The sequence below is a fragment of the Mytilus edulis genome, chromosome 1 (assembly GCF_963676685.1).
Source record: "Mytilus edulis chromosome 1, xbMytEdul2.2, whole genome shotgun sequence".
NCBI lineage: Eukaryota > Metazoa > Mollusca > Bivalvia > Mytilida > Mytilidae > Mytilus > Mytilus edulis.
In genome coordinates this window covers 121,281,615-121,305,150 of record NC_092344.1, presented here as the reverse complement: position 1 = coordinate 121,305,150, position 23,536 = coordinate 121,281,615, and the positions used below count along the sequence as shown (strand labels likewise).

At 31.2% G+C, this 23,536-nt stretch overlaps 1 protein-coding gene across 2 annotated transcripts; it reads left to right on the top strand.

Annotated features, from left to right (window-relative positions):
- Positions 1–1,121: 1,121 nt before the first annotated feature.
- Positions 1,122–22,622, top strand: LOC139504510 (ATP-dependent DNA helicase PIF1-like). 2 transcript variants are annotated; one of them, XM_071294624.1, is made up of 11 exons: positions 1,122–1,176; positions 4,788–5,491; positions 6,130–6,219; positions 6,980–7,133; positions 7,909–8,023; positions 8,419–8,525; positions 9,033–9,172; positions 14,798–14,904; positions 15,814–15,901; positions 20,629–20,774; positions 21,260–22,622. In XM_071294624.1, exons 2-11 carry the CDS (start codon positions 4,804–4,806, stop codon positions 21,470–21,472), a joined length of 1,848 nt encoding a protein of 615 aa, XP_071150725.1. In that variant the 5' UTR covers positions 1,122–1,176; positions 4,788–4,803; the 3' UTR covers positions 21,473–22,622. The 2 variants fall into 2 exon arrangements, with proteins under 2 accessions (XP_071150725.1, XP_071150718.1); XM_071294617.1 differs by lacking the exon at positions 1,122–1,176 and adding an exon at positions 1,842–1,865.
- The last annotated feature ends 914 nt before the right edge of the window (positions 22,623–23,536 follow it).

Genomic DNA, 23,536 nt, shown 5'->3' with positions numbered 1-23,536 from the left:
CCGAGAACAACTAATTTTGAAGGTATCTGGATGATTCGTTCCAACTCTGATTCGTACCAACAAATTCGTCCCAAGTTGCTTGGTCAGTTCGTTCCAACTTTTCCAAAAACTGCTCAGTTCGTTCCAACTTATTCAAGAACAGTATTAAACAATATTAACCATTTAAATAGACTTATTATTTTAATTTTTAATGCTGTACTTATAAAAAATGAATATAAATAAGTATCTAAAAAATTCTATGGTTTATTAATTGGGAAGAACGATATATTGGGCATGATAATATATTGATAATTATTAAGGTAACTATTTCATGACAAATTTAATATTTAAAAAATGAATAAAGTGACTAACTAATGATATTTTCAAAGAAATAGTAATCATTATAATTGATTATTGTATTTCAATGATGTGCGCATAACAGTTGTTAATGCATTCATCAAAAGAATAATATCGTACTTTGGGTCATAAACGCTTGTCAATAATAATTGAAGGCTGACATACCACATTTGCTATGTTTTGCTTACGTGCATCGTTATTACTCATTAGCACTGGTTGTGTAGGTACAATATAAAAATTTACTCAGTGTCCTTGTACGAAACCGAAAAAAAAGTAAGCAGCTGCCACAAACAGATCACAGTCCAAGATGATGGAGCTTTGGGACAGCTATAGAAGCCAGAAAATTACAGTTACCCAGCTGATGACATCTGTTGCACTTATCATTGTGCCATCCGTTGACCAGCAAAATGAAATATGTGAAATACTGAAAGACTATTGAACAATTATCTTATGAACTGTTAGGATGAACATGTGTTATTGAGAAATTATCTTTTATATGAAATATACAGAAAAAATGGACAAGGAATTGCCGATTTTTGCCGTGCACTGTAGGTTGATTTACAAAAATACAGTGATATAGGGACATATACATTATAAAAAAGTTGGAACAAATTGTTAAGTCTGATTTAATAATGAACTTAATAAGGTGGAACACATTGTTAAGTCTGATTAATAATGAAATAAATCAGTTGGAACGAATTGACAATTGACTTGGTACGAATTGTCCAAATCTGGAACGAACTGGCTTGGAACGAATCGGACTTGGAACGAATTGACTAGCATTCATTTCGAATCCTCGCACTTGTTATGAAAACTTACAGACGCGAACTAGGTGTTCAGGTAGTGTTTAATATAAGCTTCAGCAATTTAACAACACACTTTTTATTGGCATAGTATAAATACTGATATAAGAGTCAATCATTCGCCAAAAGGCACAATGCTTCAGTTCATAGTAAATAATTTTGACAAATACGATATTTTTATGTTTATTATCGTATTATATCATGTATATATAAACATGCAAGGCTATTTTTTTTCTTGGACGCCTTCTGCCTCGCAAGACGTCATAATAATTTGGACTCAACATGGACCGTCAACAGCTCATGGGGCATAAACTCAAAATACAACAATACACCTTATTGCTATTCCGGCTTGACCCCAGAAACTGTCTGCTTGAACTTTTGAGGTCATACAACAATCACTTTTCCATTGTGGCGTCAGATATTTTCTATTATGATGTCAAAATTTGACAGAAACCTTTTTGAAGGTGTATTGTACATCATCGAAGGTACTAATTCATTTAGTCTGTATATTTCTAGCTTTAACTAGACGGTAGAGAGAAGAAATGGTCACCAAAATGTTTAACATACTCTGAGACTAGTAGGCTCCAGCGTACTGTAGTCCAAATAATTATGATGTCTTGAAAAGATATCTTTTTTTGACAAAAGTTTTACAATTGTTGGACGTCAGAGTAATCTCTGACTAACAGTACTGGAACTCAATAATTGATAGTTTGAATACATGTACAGGTAAAATGTAATTTAGCACTACAAGTTAAAACCAGGTCTTCTGATTTCATATTTTAATAGCCTAATAGATACATGTATAAGAAGATGTGGTATGAGTGCCAATGAGACAACTCTCCGTCCAAGTCACAATTTGTAAATGATAAACCATTATTGGTAAAAGTTCGGACTTCAACAGTTACACACTTTTACACAGAGCCTCAGCTCACATCCTCACATCTAACACCAAGCTATAAGGTCCCCAAAATGACTAGTATAAAACCATCCAAACGGAAAAACTAACGGTCTTACACATGAATCTGTATAAAAAAATGAGAAACACTTATGAACCACATCAATAAACAACAACTACTGAACATGATGTTCATCAGGTTCCAAAGACTTGAAAATGTAGAGAGCTACAGAAGACAAGTGATATACATGTATATATCATAAATAACTTCAATTTTTAATTTACCTGCATATAGAATTATTACAGCATTGTAGCATGTATACATCAACATGTAGTCCAAAAAATTATGATGTAACAGGCTATTCTACATGTTCTATTTTTTGTTGAGTCTGCGAAACTTTGTCCCAGAAAGCTCGACATAGGAATAGCGATCTGGCAGCGACGGTGTTAGCAATCTTCTTAAAAGCTTTATATTTTAAAAGGTGGAAGACCGGGATGCTTCATACTTTTTATATAGATGCCTCATGTTACAAAGTTTCCATCAGTCGCATGTCCAATGTCTTTGACCTCATTTTTTTGTTTCAGTGACTACTTAAAAAGAAAGCTAGATTTTTTGTAATTTTAAATTCTTTCTTATAAGTAATTGGATTACTATGTTTGGTATGTGCAAACCTTGCAAGGTCCTCATGCCCGTCAGACAGTTTTCGCTTGACCTCAGCCTCATTTCATGATTCACTGAACAAGGTTAAGTTTTGGTGGTCAAGTCCATATCTCAGATACTATAAGCAATAGGTCTAGTATATTTGGTGTATATGCATGGAAGGACTATAAGGTGTACATGTCCAACTGGCAGGTGTCATCTGACCTTGACCTCATTTTTATGTTTCAGTGGTTATAGTAAAGTGTTTGTGTTTTGGTCTGTTTTTCTTATACTGTATGCAATAGGTTTACTATATTTGGTGTATGGAATGATTGTAATGTGTTCATGTCTAGCTGGCACTCAGGCAGGTGTTATCTGACCTTGACCTCATTTTCATGGTTTAGTGGTCAAAGTTAAGTTTTTAAGTTTTGGTCTTTTTTTTCTTATACTATATGCAATACATTGTAGGTCAACTATATTTGGTGTATGGAAATATTTTACGATCTGCATGTATATGTCAGTCGCACAGTTTTATTTGACCTTGACCTCATTTTCATGGTTCATTGCTCAGTGTTAAGTTTTTGTGTTTTAATGGTCTGTTTTTCTTAAACTAGAAGCAATAGGTCAACTATATTTGTTGTATGGAAGAATTGTTAGCTGTACATGCCTGCCTGGCATGGTTCATCTGACCTTTACCTCATTTTCATGGTTCATTGTTCAATGTTTAGTTTTCTTGGTTAATGTTAAGTTTATGTGACAGTTGTAATAAAGCTTTATCATGTTGATATCAAGGACTATCAACATAATATCAATGATACATGTAAGTAAAGAAGGCGAGACATTTCAGCGTGTGCACTTTTGTTGCTTTCAAGGCTTACTCCCACTTGCAAAAAAATAAAATAGCCTATCAAATGGAAAAAGTCATAATCATTTGGACTAGTATACATCATGTACATGTAGTATGACTATCTAATATTGATTTAATGAAGAATCAAAAAATTTGTAAACAAAATTTTTCATAAAATCATGAAATACTGTTAAAATGTATACATCAAAAAGATTTGACTCCTATATAAAATATCAAACACATTAAACATTGTTAAAGCTTAAACTGGAGAAAAGACTTATCATGCGAATAAGGGCATACGATACAGTTTTGATCCCGTATTTACATTTTGATAAAAAAAAATCCATATAGACTATTTTTTACCTAATTAAATCAAATATGTAATAAAAAATATACCTTCATGTGCTATTTTTTGAGTAAAATGAGGTTGAAATTTTGTATATTTGCTCAAAACTCGGATTTGTGGCCATCTTTTCCCTTTCGAAAAAAAAACATTACTTTTTTGTTTGAAAGATAAACACAAAATGTTTTTTAATAAATAATTTGTAATTTCTGTATTTTATAAGTACCCTAAAAATTTATACATTTTTTATTCAGAAATAACTCATATTTATCAAATGTTCATGAATGTAGAAAAAAACATAATTTTTTAGCTGTATATTCATGATATTTATCAAATTAAAAAAAAAGTGCACTATTTACGCTTTCATGAAAATTGGCACACATAATTTTCTCGCGTAATCAAACCAAATGACATTTTAAAAAAGAGGGGTCCATGAACTCGTTTTCAAGTTAAATGAGTTTGAATGATAAAAATCAGCTGAAAACTGCATCTTTTCCTGATAAGTCATAGTTTGACGTCGCAAAAATAACAATTTACTTTAGCAATGTCATTACCTCCCCTGTAACTGTATGGTATGCCCTTAAAATGATTTTTTAAACATTAATTATATTAAAACTCTGGAACAAAATTTTGACAAAGGTCAAAGTTAGGATCTGACAATAAGGGGGTGTTGCTAAATGTACGCTAAAAATTACTCTGTTATGCATGTTTGTCAGAATCTGTAAAGCAAGTCTTGAATTTATGATACTCGATAAAAATGTACAAAGTTTAATGCAAACTTACTCTCATAAAAGTTAAATGTCTATATAGCTACTAGTCATGTGCTTAGCAGCTAGTGTAGTTAATGGTTAGTAAAAGAAAAATAAATTCTTAAATTGTATTTTATTTCACTACATGTGTTCATTCTTTACTTTATGTTATAGAAAGCCACAAAGCATCATGGATATGAATCTGCTAACCTGCTCTGTAGTTGTAGAAGACTTGACAAAAACAGGAGATGTTATTAAACGCACACCTTATAAAAGTTTGTCGTTATCATTAGGTCGTAACGAATTCAATGATGTTACACTTAGAGTTGATTATGGTAAAAAAGATATCAAATATGCATTAAGAGAAATCAAACTTTTCAAAAAGTTTGCCAAAGATGGGAAGGCCACAGTCAGAATACCAGATCGGAATATCCAATTTATGTTGTCCAACTGTCCTCCAGATAAACTGTTGATGTTCTTAAGAACAATGCATACAAAGTTAGAAGTTGGTAAACAGAAAGGATTCATATCTGATCGAAAGAAATTATTATCAGAGCGTCATAGAACTTTTGATGAAATAAGCCCTCTGACTATGAAGGATGTTCATACTGTACATGAAGCTAGGGCTAAAGAGCTGGAGAAAGACTTGTTCACACCTAAAGGAAAGAGGAAAAGAGTAGATGATAACAAGGAAAATCACCCTCCTAAGGGAGTTAAAATGGCCAGAAAACTAGTAACAGCAGTACCAAGATCAGTTATTCCAGTCAAACTAAGTAAAGAACAGTCATCTGTATTAGAGGCAGTATCTAAAGGAAGGAGTGTATTCTTTACAGGGAGTGCTGGTACTGGGAAGTCATTTCTCATGAAAAGAATAATAGGTATTTACTAAAACTGGTCAAGACAAAGTAAATGGTATGAATAGAGATTGTTGAAAGTTATATCTTGGAAATTGAGATACATACAATGTACATTTGCATTTGTTATATCATAAATATAGCATGTATAGTCTGTCCTGACTGCCATAAGAAATCATGTGACAAAATTTTTTAAATCATTCTGCTACACTTGACATGCTTGATATGAATGATTATCAAACTACTGGTCATGCTGGTACATTATAAATGTAACAAAATCAAAATTACATTTGTACAAAAATATATCTTAACACACCATAATTTTTTTCATTCATCATATATCATAATTGACAGTGCAAACAATTACAATACATGTATTATTATTGATGAAATAATAAGCGAATGACTTATAATTAAGGTAACCTCTGCTTTGTCCTGTACTGTTTTTTATCCCAAAAATAAAGATACTATGAAATGCAAGATTTGTTTATTAAATCTAATGTTAAATTTAAATGAATCTGTCTCGTATATTTGTATATATATGTACCGGTAACATATTTAAGAATTTAAAAGATTCTTTTCATGAAGAATGTAGCATTGTTGATGAATTGAACAAGGGTAGGAAAACTTCTATATCTAATTGAAAAAAACATGTATTTTAGGAACTTTGCCACCGCAGCATACATTTGCCACAGCTAGTACTGGTGTTGCTGCCTGCCATATAGGGGGGACAACTCTACATGCATTTGCAGGTAAGTAATTAAAATATAACGATGAAATATTAGCAACATATATATAAAGCCATTTTAACATTTTTTAACTTAAGATTTGATTTTTTTAGGGACACATTTTTATACAGCACCATTTTTCTAATTTCTAACAAGATGACATCTATATATGTTATTGCGGCAAGAATTGCAAGGGGTATACGTATCATTTTCCCAGCTGTTCATTTTATATAAACACTAAATATGGCCTGAAGTGCAAATACACCAATTGTCAAAAAAAGTTTATAAAAGGAGTAATGTGAAATGTTTGCAATAATAATTTATTTGATCTAAAAATGAAATAATAGTGGCTCTCCTGAAATAAACAATTGCATTATAAACACAATATTAATTGACTCAGCTGATTATAAACTTAGTCAGCTAGACATTGCACTAGAAAGTCATTTGATAGCTTATATATACTTACAAGTTGTTAAATTATTTATACCATACATCATACAATTTATTTTTAACAACAAAATAAATGTTGTAATTTCTCCCGTATTGTGTAATTTTTGTAGGTATTGGATCAGGAAGGGGTACATTGGAGCATTGTGTACAATTAGCATCCCGAACACAGGTAGCTCAGCAAAGAATTAATATTGGCTTTCCTGAAATAGTATACATTTGTATTATACAATTGCATTAAAAAATATTCATAAACTCAGCTGATTATAAATTTAAACTCTTGTTCTTATTAATAAGATAAATGCTGTCATTTGTCAAGTTATGTTTTATTTTGTAGGTATTGGATCAGGAAGGGGTACATTAGAGCATTGTGTACAACTAGCATCACGAGCACAGGTAGCTCAGCAATGGAGGAAATGTAAACATTTAGTTATTGATGAAATATCTATGGTGGATGGAGAATTCTTTGAAAAATTAGAAGCTGTTGCTAGGTAACTTTAACATAAAGTGAGATTATAAATAAGTCTCAGTGGTTCCTACATGGGATAATGAACATTTCCTGTAAATAAGTCATGTGAAATAATATTGGTTATCTAATTATACCCCATGCAAAGGGTCCAAGGATTTTGGATTGTTCTTCGTTTAGTCAGTCCTGTTCTTGTCATTGCAACTTCTCTGAAAAAAAGTTACAGAATTTCGACAAACTATGTAGAAAATTAGTATTCAATTCTCTTTTTAGAAGTCATGTTCAATTGAACTGAAAATATTGGTCTAAATATACTTCTGTAACAGTTGGTCATCACAACTTCTCTGACACTACAAAACAGAATTTCATGAAACTTTGTAGATAAGTAGATGTGTAAATCAACAAGAAACTTTTAACAGTAGACTTTTGTAGGAGTTATGAGTCTTTGAAGATTATGTTTACCACATGACAATGTTGGGCGTGGGTTACATATATGTGACTGTGCTAACAAAGGTTCATAAATTGTTGTTGTTGGTTTTGCTCAGCACCTTATTTATGTAGTATATGTAATAAATATTGTGTATATACAACCATTCCTTCATTTATTTTTAGTACATGTATGTATTACATTTTGGTTCTTTACTTAAGAAAATTAGTATTTAAAGAAAATTTGTCTACACGATAAGATTGTTTAAGTTTACTGCATTGTATATGATTGAAAATAAGTTAAATTGAGGTAATGTATAGGTAAACTTCTTTTGAACGTTTGAATAATCTAGCTGCACATTGTTTGTTAACAGAGTGATAAGAAGGAATGACCAACCTTTTGGTGGAATACAGCTGATAATGTGTGGAGATTTTCTTCAGTTACCTCCTGTTACCAAAGGCAAAGAAAAAGTCAATTTCTGTTTTCAGGTAGAGCTCAGTTCAAGAAATAGCATCATGTTAAATAATCTCTCTTATACTGTGTGTTAATGAATAATAAATGATTCTGCTGAAAGGACTTCATTGTCTTACATGCACTTCAAAAACTTATATGACTTTTGATCTGTTCTCATAATCAACATAAAGGTTAAAGGATGGATTTTGATTAAGAGCTTGGCTTACAGTAAAAACCCAGATGCAAGAAACTGACCCATAAAAATAACTAAGAGACACCTATTGAACTTTGAAACATTAGTTATAAATATAGAAGTATTTTTTGAATAATTTCAGACTCAGGCTTCAAGAAATGTATTCAGATTATTGTTTAATAATTTCAGACTCAGGCTTGGAAGAAATGTATTCAGATTATTGTTTAATAATTTCAGACTCAGGCTTGGAAGAAATGTATTCAGATGAATATAGAACTAACAGAAGTAAGAAGACAGTCAGATAAATCATTTATAGATGTTCTTCAACAAATTAGGCTAGGAAGGTTTGTAGTATGACAATAGAAAATACTTAGATGGTCTAACTGCATGAACTGCCAACAATTTATTTGTTTTGCACAGAATATCATTGGAATATCTTTTCTACAATACCCTCTACCTTTTCTTTCAAGAATCTTGTGGGGGAACTTGACAAAATGGAGGTAAAAAAAGATTTTATATTCAAGATTCCATAATTAATAGTGACTGATGAATGTTAGGAAAATTGATTACTCAATCATAAATTATCATATCTAAAAAAAAAAATATATCTAGTTTAAACAAACCTCGTAGGTATTTCATGCATTCTAAATTTTTGGTGACACATATGAACTTGGATGAGTTAAACCTTGGATAAGTCTTAATTCAAATTCTTTTGTCAGTCCCTTGGATTTCAACGTTAACAGTATTGCATTAAAACTATTGTATTTATAAAGCTTTGTAGATTTAAATCTTGAGATTGTTGTATCAAGTGTTTGATTGTATCTGTTGACATCTATGTACTATTCTTATAGGTGTCCTGACTATGTCTACACGACCTTGAGAGCTACAGCAAAACAAAACATACAGAGAGATGGTATCCTAGCAACCAGATTGTGTACACATAAAGAGGATGTCAACCAGATAAATGAGCATCATCTACAAAAATTAAATGGTATGTTTGAACTTTTAATTTTAGATTTCATATAAAATTGAGAATGGAAATGGGGAATGTTCCAAAGAGACAACAACCCGACCATAGAAAAAAACAACAGCAGAAGGTCACCAACAGGTCTTCAATGTAGCGAGAAATTCCCGCCCCCGGAGGCGTCCTTCAACTGGCTCCTAAACAAATATATACTAGATCAGTGATAATGAACACTATACTAATTTCCAAACTGCACACAAGAAACTAAAATTAAAATAATACAAGACTAACAAAGGCCAGAGGCTCCTGACTTGGGACAGGCGCAAAAATGTGGCGGGGTTAACATGTTTGGGAGATCTCAACCATCCCCCTATACCTCTAGCCAATGTAGAAAAGTAAATGCATAACAATACGCACATTAAAATTCAGTTCAAGAGAAGTCTGAGTCTGATGTCAGAAGATGTAACCAAAGAAAATAAACAAAATGACAATAATACATAAATAACAACAGACTACTAGCAGTTAACTGACATGCCAGCTCCAGACTTCAATTAAACTGACTGAAAGATTATGATTTTACCATATGAACATCAGGCACAATCCTTCCCGTTAGGGGTTTAGTATCATACCATCATAACATATATGAGAAGAACTTAACCCGTATCATTCCAACAACTGGTTTTTGAATAAATGTGTTTAGTTCCGATGAAAAGACCCTATAAGTGAATCAATATTAACGCCAAAATATGCAATCTTTAATGACCTGACAACAGTATCGTAACTATATCCCTTCTTAATTAGTCTATTCAAAGGTTTTGTTAGTTTTTGAGGTGAATACTGACACCTTTGTGCTTTATAAAGAATATTTCCATAAAAAATTGGATGTGAAATACCTGAACGTATAAGAAGTCTGCATGTTGAGCTATATTTACGAATGATGTCCTTATACCGATGATAAAATTTAGTAAATGTTTTGACTAGTTTGTGATATCGAAAACCCTGGTGTAATAATTTTTCAGTAATACATAAATTTCTCTTGTTAAAATCTAAAACATTGTTACATACACGAGCGAATCGTACAAGTTGAGATATATAAACACCGTAAGATGGTGACAAGGGAACGTCACCATCTAAAAATGGATAATTAACGATAGGAAATGAAAAATCATCTCTTTTATCATAAATTTTAGTATTCAGCTTTCCGTTAGTGATATAGATATCAAGATCGAGGAAAGGGCAGTGGTCATTGTTAGTATTAGCTTTATTTAAAGTAAGTTCAACAGGATAAATTTCTTTAATATAAAATTGAGAATGGAAATGGGGAATGTGTCAAAGAGACAACAACCCGACCAAATAAAAAACAACAGCAGAGGGTCACCAACAGGTCTTCAATGTATCGAGAAATTCCCGCATCCGGAGGCGTCCTTCAGCTGGCCCCTAAACAAATATATACTAGTCCAGTGATAATGAATACCATACTAATTTCCAAATTGTACACAAGAAACTAAAATTAAAATAATACAAGACTAACAAAGGCCAGAGGCTCCTGACTTGGGACAGGCGCAAAAATGCTGCGGGGTTAATCATGTTTGTGAGATCTCAACCCTCCCCCTATACCTCTAACCAATGTAGAAAAGTAAACGCATAACAATACGCACATTAAAATTCAGTTCAAGAGAAGTCCGAGTCTGATATCAGAAGATGTAACCAAAGAAAATAAGGCCAACCTTAAAAATATGTTTGTTTGCAGTTTTCCGACTGTACCTTCAGACTGAAGGGTCGGTAGGTAGGAAAAATATTTTATTTTATCAGCCAAAATAGTTTAAACAAGCAATTACATGTACACTAAACCAAGTTTCTTGTGAAGAAAAAAAAACATTTTAAAACAACAAACACTGGACATGCTGAAAACCAACATCAAATGAACAGGCATTTTCAGATAAAAAACTTTTTAACCAAAACTGAAACTTTAACATAGTGTCATTATCCAATTTATGACATAAAATATGGTATAATTATTAAATACTGGAACACTTATAAACAAGGAATGTTATTATGACTAGAACTCAACTGTTTTAAAGAAATATATTCAGACATGTATGCTTCTTGACTAGAATATGAGAATGTTTTCATGAGTATTTTCATCAGAAAAATGTAGATATTAAAGATTTATAAGACAATGTATTAAAGAGTGTATTTTTAATAAAAAAAAATAACCATTGAATCTTCCCCAATTGAAAAAAAGGCAACTTGAAAAAAAAGTATTAAGACATTCGACTGTTTTCATATTTCTATCAATATTTAATTATATGTGATAAGGTTATATTTTTGCCAGGCTTTAATGAAAACCAAAGAAATCTAAAGTTTGGGGTGAAATCCATAGCACCCCATTAAAAGTAAATGGTCTGTACTGAAATGTTTTTAATGCATAAAAAAAATTTGCAGCATAGCTCCTGAGGACATGTTTTAATTGAAATCACACAGGCCACACAGTTTGGGTACATTTAATATTGTAAGAAAGAGAATAATTGCAATTAGTGGGGCAGCCCCCCTTATCCTAAAGAAGCATACTCATTGCAATCGAAGATAGATTTAATATAGAGAGTATATTTATTTTTCAAGCTAACCATTCATTTTCTCTACATCTTTGTGTAGTTAGGGTTGCTTCTTATTGATTTGGCATGATCTATATCCATTAACATTTCAAATGAGCCCTTCCTCCGTACAGGGGTGTTTACAGATATCCATGAAGATTTAAGTCACGGAGGAGTGGTTTCATCTTTGTCGTCTTCACAACGATTTGTAGAAATTGGTTCCATAAAGTCAGGCTCCACAGATTCTATACCGATTTGTTTGAGACAGAATGGTTATCGTGTCAGTTATGAATATCCGCTGCATCATCGTCAATGATATCATCACACATCATTACATGTGCCTGAATCTGTATAAACAGTTTACTATAATAAACTTTTGTTTGTTATTTGTCTTAAAATTGACACGAGACGACAGCGTAAAGTACTCCTCCGTGACTTCATGGATACCTGTAAACAATTTCCATGTGCTTTATCATTAAATGGTCACATGAACGCTTGACGGGAAGCTAAGAAAAACCGAACTTGAAATGCGTAATTGACCCAGACTTTAAATCATTTCTGGAAAGGACCCAAAGTTCCGGATCGCGTCAATAGATGTATTAAAAAAAAAATTTCTTCAAATTTAAAGCAATAAAATTTTCACAGTCGGGAGGATTTTCAAGGTTCGGTCGGTAAACTGCAAACAAACAATATTTTAATTTAAGCCTAAACAAAATGACAGTAATACATAAATAACAACAGACTACTAGCAGTTAACTGACATGCCAGCTCCAGACTTCAATTAAACTGACTGAAAGATTATGATTTCATCATATGAACATCAGGCACAATCCTTCCCGTTAGGGGTTTAGTATCATACCATCATAACATATATGAGAAGAACATAACCCGTGTCATTCCAACAACTGGTTTTTGAATAAATGTGTTTAGTTCTGATGAAAAGACCCTATAAGTGAATCAATTATATTAACGCCAAAATATGCAATCTTTAATGACCTGACAACAGTATCGTAACTATATCCCTTCTTAATTAGTCTATTCAAAGGTTTTGGTAGTCTTTGAGGTGAATACTGACACCTTTGTGCTTTATAAAGAATATTTCCATAAAAAATTGGATGTGAAATACCTGAACGTATAAGAAGTCTGCATGTTGAGCTATATTTACGAATGATGTCCTTATACCGATGATAAAATTTAGTTAATGTTTTGACTAGTTTGTGATATCGAAAACCCTGGTGTAATAATTTTTCAGTAATACATAAATTTCTCTTGTTAAAATCTAAAACATTGTTACATACACGAGCGAATCATACAAGTTGAGATATATAAACACCGTAAGATGGTGACAAGGGAACGTCACCATCTAAAAACGGATAATTAACGATAGGAAATGAAAAATCATCTCTTTTATCATAAATTTTAGTATTCAGCTTTCCATTAGTGATATAGATATCAAGATACATACTGAAGTCATCATTATTGAGAGCAAAAATATCATCCAAATATCTAAAAGTATTATTTAATTTGTTTATCAGATGTTGTTTCAATGGGTCTTTGCTTATTTTTGTCATAAATTGTAAACATTTGTTTCTATAAGTTTAGGTTATGCTAAATGAAAAAATAAAATGCAGTTCTAACATCAGAAAAGAGGTCCTTCTCCATGTTTTCCAGAATAGATTTTGGTTATTTTTTTACATAGTTTTTGGATCAAAATGTATCTAAGCACACCTCCTCCTTTGTTTTACTAATAGAAAACAGATGAACATACAGTAACTTATTAAATCATACAGCTTTTTGTTGAGCCTTTGACTTTAGTCGAAAAAGCGAGACTAAGCGATCCTACATTCCATCGTCGTCGGCGGCATCCACAATATTCACTCTGTGGTTAAAGTTTTTGAAATTTTAATAACTTTCTTAAACTATACTGGATTTCTACCAAACTTGGATAGAAGCTTGTTTATGATCATATGATAGTATCCAGATGTAAATTTTGTAAAAATAATTTTCCATTTTTTCCGTATTTAACTTATAAATGGACTTAGTTATTTCTGCGGGGAAACATTACATTCACTCTGTGGTTAAAGTTTTTAAAGTTTTAATAACTTTCTTAAACTATCCTTGGTTTGTACCAAACTTGGACAAAAGCTTGTTTATGATCATAAGATAGTATCCAGAAGTAAATTTTGTAAAAAAATAAATCCATTTTTTCCGTATTTTACTTATAAATGGACTTAGTTATTTCTGCGGGGAAACATTACATTCACTCTGTGGTTAAAGTTTTTAAAGTTTTAATAACTTTCTTTAACTATCCTTGGTTTGTACCAAACTTAGACAAAAGCTTGTTTATGATCATAAGATAGTATCCAGAAGTAAATTTTGTAAAAAAATAAATCCATTTTTTCTGTATTTTACTTTTAAATAGACTTAGTTTTTCTGTGGGGAAACATTACATTCCCTCTGTGGTTAAAGTTTTTTAAATTTTAATAACTTTCTTAAACTATCCTTGGTTTGTACCAAACTTGGACAGAAGCTTATTTATGATCATAAGATAGTATCCAGAAGTAAATTTTGTAAAAAGATAACTCCATATTTTTCTGTATTTTACTTTTAAATGGACTTAGATTTTCTTCCAGTTAACATTACATAAAGTCCGCAGTTAAAGTTTTCAAAACATTTATTAGATTCATTAACTATCCTAAATTTTTACCAAACTTGGACAGAAGCTTCTTACAATCATAAGATAGTATCAAGAGGAATATTTTTATTGATTTTTTTCCTCATTTTTGTCGAACCTGCGATTTACAGCAAAAGTAGGCGAGACACTGGGTTCCGCAGAACCCTTACAAATTTTTTATTCTAATGTAATAATTTAATGTATGACTTAATTTGAAAAGAAAATGTAAGTAAAAGTTTCATACTTTATTTGGCTTTTTTAAGTCACTGAGTCTTTTGTAGACAAAACATTCCTCTGGTGCAAATATAAACTTTCAATCCTGGTATTTATGATGAGTTTATTTGATAGCTTATTGAAATGGTAAACTTTTTTACCTCTTTGTAGGAGAATCTAAGTTGTTTACATCTACAGATAGTGATTCTGTTTATACACAACAGATAAATGGCATGTGTCCAGTACCAGACAAACTAAATCTAAAGATTGGAGCACAGGTAAACATTTAATGTAAAATGACCTGGGCTATCACAGGTAATTTGTGTATGTTTGGGTTGAAATGGTACTTTTTCAAAATTAAAAATTTTGATTATCTCCCTTTAGACTAAATTATACCATTACAGTATAGAAACTTCAGCTGTGCTAAAAAAGGAGTTACAGTCAATCATGACCAGCTTCTAACATTTAAAGAAGGTTGCTAGACCCATGAATCAACATAGAGTTAATGTAGCAAATCCAATATAAGTTTTATTTAATTAATATATGACAAAAAAGTGTTATTTCCTTACATTACATATATAGACTTTTTTATGCCCCACCTACGATAGTAGAGGGGCATTATGTTTTCTGGTCTGTGCCTCTGTTCGTCCATCCATTCGTTCGTCTGTGCGTCCGATTGCCCCATTTCAGGTTAAAGTTTTTAGTCAAGGTAGTTTTTTAATGAAGCTGAAGTCCAATCAACTTGAAACTTAGTACACTTGTTGCTTATGATATGATCTTTCTAATTTTAAAGCCAAATTAGACTTTTGACCCCAATTTCATGGTCCACTGAACATAGAAAATGAAAGTGGGAGTTTCAGGTTAAAGTTTTTGGTCAAGGTAGTTTTTGATGAAATTGAAGACCAAACAACTAGAAACTTAGTACACATGTTCCCTATATGGTATGATCTTTCTAATTTTAATGCCAAATTAGATTTTTTACCCAATTTCACAGTCCATGGAACATGGAAAATGATGGTGTGAGTGGGGCATCCGTGTACTTAGGACACATTCTTGTTTCCTAACTCCTTCACATATTGACCCTTTTTTTTAGTATGTGAGTCTTCTACAAAGTTACAGATCAATCTTTTCTTCATTGTGATAAGGGGCTTTTCATTTCATTCCCACACATTTAGTTTTGTTTTCAGGTTATGTTAACAAAAAATTTAGATGTACAGAAAGGACTTGTAAATGGAGCTAGAGGAATCGTTATAGGATATCAGAAAGATAATGATGGTATGTTTGATTTGTGAAAATACAGTAGCCAATGAAAACATGTTGTATGTTTTTTTAAAGCAGGGGTACCCAAATTGTACATATTTTGACATTTTTTTAACCTACATTTATTCATGCTTTAGAAAAAAGTTTTCATTATGTGTTTATTTTGTAGATGTATCATTTATTTACTCTATGGTTTCACCAATTTAATTTTGAATCCATATGGAATCATAGAAAAATTGGTCTGAACTGACCTCCAAACCATCAATGGTTCTGTAATGAGGAGTACCCAAATTTCATCCATGCTTAAATTCGGGTCGTCAAAGGTCGATTAACAGGAGCTTTTGTTTAATTTCTTCAAATATTTTGAACAATTGGATATTAGTCCATGTTTACTCTTCATTTTTTAAGGAATGGATACTTGTCACATATTGAATTTGCTAATTTAAAAAAAATGACATTTTGCTTTTTCAGTAAACACTCTATCTGTTGATAAATACTGTGAACGTTTTGTGTATATCTAAATATTTCTACCTATGTTGAAAGACGTGTATAGTATCAAATCATAAAGATACAAATTGTTTAGTCTCTAGGAAATCTTGTACAATTCCTGCTGCAATTTTTGCTAAATAGTTGCAATTTGGGTACTTGGTGCAATTTGGGTACCGTTAAATTACATATATTTGAAACAATTGAGAATTAGAGTTATTCTGATTATAACTTTGTAATATTGAAGGAAAGTTTAATAATTACAATAGATACTGTATATATCCAAGGTTGTAAGATTCTACCTTATGTCTTTTATTTGCAATATGTTAAAACTTTGAAAACATTGACATGGATCAAAGCTTTTTGTTGCTTAGTCTGAAAATGGATTGAATACATTCCAAAGTTTGATCAAGAGCATCATTGGAACATGCACTTTATATGCAGGACTATAACCGCTTCTCAGACAGATTGTATGGAACCAGAGAGATGTAATATGATTGTCAATGAGACAACTATCCATTAAATTTCAAATGAAGTGTAGCAATTATTGGCAACAGTAATACAGCTTATCGCTATTTAGTCGAATCAGGAAAAAAACCCAGTCATTTAGGCAACTTCCTGTTTGGGTCAATGGTGAAGCAGAACAAAGGTCATCAGTAATGAGCTGAGGAAGGAAAAATTTTAGAAAGCGATCACTAGGAAACTTTGATAGATAATTATCCACTTTTTTTTTGTGGATGTTTCATACTTTGTATATAGATGCATTATGTAATGAAGTTTCCATGGTTTAGTGACTACTTGAAAAAAAAAAAGAAGTTTTTTTGTAATGTTAATTTTTCTCTCATTATGAGTAATAGGATAATTTTATTTGGTATGTGCATACCTTGCATGGTCCTCGTGTCCATCAAACAGTTTTCACTTGACCTTGACTTCATTCATTTCATTGATCGGTGAATAATGTTAAGTTTTGGTAGTATCGTCACTATCTCAGATACTATAAGCAATAGATCTAGTTTATTTGATGTATGGAAGGATTATAAGGTGTACATGGCAGTTGTCCCCTGATTTTGGCCTCATTTTCATTGTCAAAGTTAAGTTTTTGAGTTTTGGTCTCTTTTAGTGGTGCCTTCGGCTTTAGTTGAAAAAGCAAGATATAGCGATCCTACGTTCCGTCGGTGGCAGCGTCCACAAATATTCACTCTGTGGTTAGAGTTTTTGAAATTTTAATAACTTTCTTAAACTACCCTGGATTTCTACCAAAATTGAACAGAAGCTTGTTTATGATCAAAAGCTAGTATCTAGAAGGAAAATTAGTAAAAATGTTGTTCTATTTTACTTATAAATGGACTTTATTTTTCAATTAATATTACAAACAGTGCAGTTCAAGTTTTTAAAACATTTATCAGATTCATAAACTATCCTTGATTTTTACCAAACTTGGACTGAAGCTTCTTACAAACAAAAGATAGTATCAAGAGGAATATTTTTATCAATTTTTTTTCTCATTTTTGTTGAGCCTGCGATTAACAGCAAAAGTAGGCGAGACACTGAGTTCCCCGGAACCCTTACAAATTTTTGTGTTTTGGTCTGTTTTCTTTAACTTTAAGCAATAGGTCAACTATATTTGTTGTATGGAAGGATTGTAAGCTGTACATGTCTGTCTGGCATGGTTTATATGACCTTGACCTCAAATTCATGGTTCATTGGTCAATGTTCAGTTTTCTTGGTTAATTTGTTTCTTAGAAACTATAAGCAACAGGTCAATTATATTTAGTGTATTGAACCATTGTATTTCTTGTTTGGTTTATATGAACTTGACCTTATTTTCTTCGATCATGTTAAGTTTATGTGATACTCTATATTTAGGACTATCAACATAATATCAATGGTTAGTAAAGAAGGCGAGACATTTCAGAATGTGCACTCTTGTCTATCTTAGATTTAAATCTTTATCCTTTTGTTGATCAGGTTCTCCCCTAGGAGTTGTACTTTATTATTACAATATTAATCATAACTCTCCTAAACATTTTCTTTGAAATTTTATGTCATTTCACTTTTATGCAACTCTCATTACATGAATATTGGAAAGGAAAGTCAACCTTGATACTATTTTAATCCTGCAACATCTCTCAAAATCTAAATTAATATAATCTAAGTAAAAAAAAAAGATAACATCAATACAAATGTAATATGTCTTCTTCCATTTTTAAATAAATTGCATTCTGATACATAACAGAAAAATGATGACAATGCTGCATCTATAAAAACATTGTTTTAATTCATTCACCTGTGATATCATAATTACCAGGTAAAAAAACAGGTGAGTAATGCAATTAGGTCATGGTAGCCTTGGGTTTGTATACAATATGAGAAATCTTAATAGTATCTAGAGTGTTAAAGGAGGATCAAAGATTAAAATACAAGTAAGGTTCAGAGCATGACATGTGGTTGAAATAAGTTATTTACCATCCGTTGTCTGTATTGGCTATGTGGTATAATATCTAACAGTAAAGTGTCTTATTTTGTTTCAAGATTGAAATATATTTACCTTGTAATTAACATACTGATGATACTATCATTAACTGTAAACATTTACTGCTTTAGGTAAATATTTGATTGCAGGGATTCAGTTTTGTTGTACAATTCTGATGTTTCCTGTTCCTAGTTAAGATAACTGGCTTAACAAGTCATGAGAAAATTTGTTCTTTAAGATAAGAATTATGTAAATTTAGGTCAAGGGAAAAGCCATGTTTGACCAAGTACAGAACCAGTTGTGTGTATTTTTTTAGTGAAATTGTTTTAATTTTTCTTGTGATGTCTGGCTGTAGGATAATTTTGTGTCTGTCAAAATAGCCTTACAACCTTCAATATTTTTTTTTTTGCATATTAAATTTTGAATTTGTTAAATGAAATAGATGATTACATCTAAGACAGAAACAGAATATGATGTGTGATGACTCCAGATAGAGTGCATCTATTCACCGAGTAACATAATTAAATGATAAATTAGTAATGGAGCTTCAATATTTGTCTTGTCTCCATGAAGTCATGGATGTGACTTAAAAGTGCTGTTTCTGGGGATTTGGTGGTGTTTTTGTATTTTGTAATTTGGTCAGCTTAAAGAGGAACAACTAATGATAATCCAATGGCATTTGTTAAGCAGTTGTATTAGCATTGGCACATTTCATTTCCATTGAGATTATATGGGCAGGTCCTCTTAGTCATGGTTCTACTTTTAAAGATTTGCATAAATTTTAAATTCTACAGTAACCTGTAAAAATATTAGTTCTAGTACATGATAGACAGTCAAGTACATATAAAATTATCTAGTAAACTTGCACATGACACAGTGTCATGAATTTATCTAGTAAACTTGAGCATGAAGAGAGTGTCAGGAACATATCTAGTTAACTAGCACATGACAGAGTGTCAGGAACATATCTAGTTAACTAACACATGACGGAGTGACAGTAATATATCTTGTTAACTAGCTCAAGACAGAGCCAGAGTGTCAGGTTCATATCTAGTTAACTAGCATATGACAAAGTATCAGGAACATATCAAGTTGACTAGCTCATGACAAAGCATCAAGACATTGGGTTAACTAATACATGACAAGTGTGTCAGTTGCATATCTAGTTAAGGCCAAATAAAAATATGTGTGGTTCCAGTTACCCTACCTACCCTACTTTTTAGTTTCTAAAATAGCCTACCCTAAAGTTGTTTTTGCCATTTGGCATTAAGCACTGTTAAAGTCATAATGTTGCTCACATAGAGTCAATGTAAAAATAAAACATAAAATTAAAAAAAAATCCCTACCTACCTACCCTTAATTTTTTTTAAGATGTAATTGGAACCACACATACTTTTTTATTTGCCTAACTAGCACATGACTGAATGACAGGTATATATCTATATATCTAGCACATGACTGAGTGACAGGTACATATCTAGTTAACTAACACATGTCAAAGTGTCAAATACATAGCTAGTTAACTAGCATATGAAAAAGTGCCAGGAACATATCTAGTTGACTAACTCATGACAAAGCATCAAGACATTGTCAAAATATGAGAAATTCGAAATAATAAGCAAAAGATTCATCATGGTAAATATCTCAGTTAACACATAGCTAAAACACTTCTGCATAAACACAAACTCTTTGAACTCACATTTAGATATTAATTTTGATAATATATATCATTTGTTATATGACAGATTAGACTCATTAGTTTAATATTATACATTATTTTCAGGTTATCCCATTGTGAAGTTTAGATGTGGAATGGAGGAAGAAATTAAACCTATAAGATGGTCATTCAAGTTCAGTGGAGGAAATATATCTACAAGGAAACAGATTCCATTAAAATTAGCATGGGCCATCTCCATTCATAAAAGTCAAGTAAGTATTGGTCACTAAAAGGAGCATTCAAGAAACTGAAAATAATTTGATGTGCTATATACACATGTAATTACTATCAGTGGTGTTCTTAGAAATCCTCCAAAATTGTAATAAGCAATCAACCAAAAAAATACCTAAAAACACATAAAATATGGAAACCAAAATCAACAAAATAATAATCATCATCAGAATACCACCATTTTTTGGTAATTGAAAATATTGCCCTTACATTTTAATGGATAAGAAAATAAGAAGATGCATGTATCTTTTATAATGTCATTTATTGTTTGGTTCTATTTGCAAAAGCTTCTACAAAGTTTGCATTTTTTGTTGTACAAAATGTCTTAGAATTTGTAAGTCATCAGTTTTTCATAATCAGGTACATATCTTGTATATTGATATTTGATAATGAACTATTCTTTAAAAAAATAAATAGAAAACTTTCTGAGTTCTTGTATAACTACAGTTTTTTTTTTCTTTTGCAGGGAATGACATTAGATTGTGTAGAAATATCTCTGTCTCGTGTGTTTGAATGTGGACAATCATACGTAGCACTGTCTCGTGCCAAGTGTCTAGAAGGTTTACGAGTATTGGACTTTGAGAAAAGTTGTGTGAAAGCTAATTCGGAAGTTCTCAGGTTTTACCATAAACTAGATCTACACAAAAGAATGATGCAGACAAGTATAGGAGATTATTAATGTTAATTTATTTAAGGGTTGATATTTAAATTTGTATGATGTACATGTGCTGTGAGAAGTTACTTCAAAGGTTAATTGTTTAGTTTTGAGTACATGTGGTATAAAAGTGAGATTAGATGTTTATTTCTATTCATGGTTATGACGTAATCATTTACAGAAGTCAATATGAAAGTTGATTCTAAAATATAATGGTGTTTATTTGTTAAATAAAAGGTCATATTGATTTTTGGTACATTAACACATAAACAGATTAATTAAAGAATGATGTAGTATACTTGTCTGTGAACTACTAGTTTTTTTGGTTAATCTTTAGATATTATGTAATGTGTAAGTTGTGGGAGAAAGTTGTTGAAAATACGTGATTTTTAAATTATTTGTTTTATGCACATGTGTTCATTAAATGGCAGCTAAGTTGAATTGTCGTGTGATATTATTTGGGGTATAGGATGATAATGCTGTATATCTCATCTGATTTAATATTCTACCTGACCTTTACTCATTCCTCACATCAGAAATCCACTTCATTAGTTTCTGTCCCAAACAAGGCTTTATACAGTTTTTAAAGGTGAACTTAGGACGCCTATAGGTTTTGTGTTTTGAGGTTACTGTCTCATATAGAATTAATGTCCACATCTTTTATTCATCTTTTTAGGTATTTTAAAATTGAGAATGTATTTGTTTTACAACAATTTCCCCTTGTGCATACTAAAAATGCAATAGAATTATTTTTATAAACTTTTATACCTCATAATTTAAAGAAAAAATCAAAATGTCGTTCATACCAAATTATGATCATTTTATATGCATATACATTATGTAGTATAATGAATTTTGACATCATCTAGATTTCCATTTGAGATTGAGTTGGATGAACACATAAAACTCAACAAATATTATTTAAAAGGAAACCTTTAATTTATTGTTTTGGTATGTCAGTTACATAGTGTGTGTTAGAATGTGTGTGGAATATAGTGTTTCTTTCAATTTCTTGTTTTATAATTATTATTTTTTATTATTTCTGAAATAAGTTTTATGTCTAATTTTGCAGCATAAATTGACATTCAAGGAAAGTAAGAAATGATCTCTCAAAATGTATTTTTTATATATTTTTAAGTTGAATTTTTTTAAATAAAATAATTTTACAACCATTTTTCAGCAGTTTCTGTGCTATCTCTCTAAACCATGTGGTAAATCAGTCACCTATCACATAGCAGTTAGATGCTATAATTTAAGAGCATTGGTAATCTTGTTATCACATATATATATATAGAGAGATAGAGCATCATTGAGAAAATATCACAACAATTCTGTATTCCAAAAATAGATTTGGGTGTTTAATATAAAAAAAGAAGATGTGGTATGATTGCCAATGAGACAACTCTCCACAAGAGACACTATTACAGGGTTCTTGTCTATTTCATGTTGCCCTTATTTTGTTGTGAGAGGAAAAGATGCAATCCTAGTCAATTAAAATCTCGAGCTCACCTCCCTAGAGTGGGGTTGGAACTCACAACCTCAGTGTTGACAGACTAGGGACCCTAAGGATGAACAACTTAGACCACTTGTTCAATAGGCCCATAAAAAAATAGACATCAGAATATACACTACAAACCTTCCAATACCAATACATCTTCAAGATCTCAAGAAATAAACCAAAAACTGTTTACCTTATTGTCAATATAAAAATAAGAATATATGGTATGATTATCTACTCTCCAGAGACCAAATGACATAGAGATTTATAACTATAGTTCACTGTACGGTCTTCAAAAAGGAGTAAAACCCATACCAAATGGTCAATTATAAAGGTCCCGAAATGATAAGTATAAAACGATTTAAACAAGAAATAATTTATGTACAAAATATTAAACGAAAAACAATATGTTACATAGTAAGAAACAACCACTGAGTTATTTCACATTTTGTATTGAATATACCAGTAATGAGATGAAGCATCATAATTTGAATAGACGGTAAACTAAATGACAGAATTTTTAAATTAAAATAAAATAAATCTAGAAGATAGCTCATATAAAATGCTTTCAAAATATCAAAAGGAAAAAA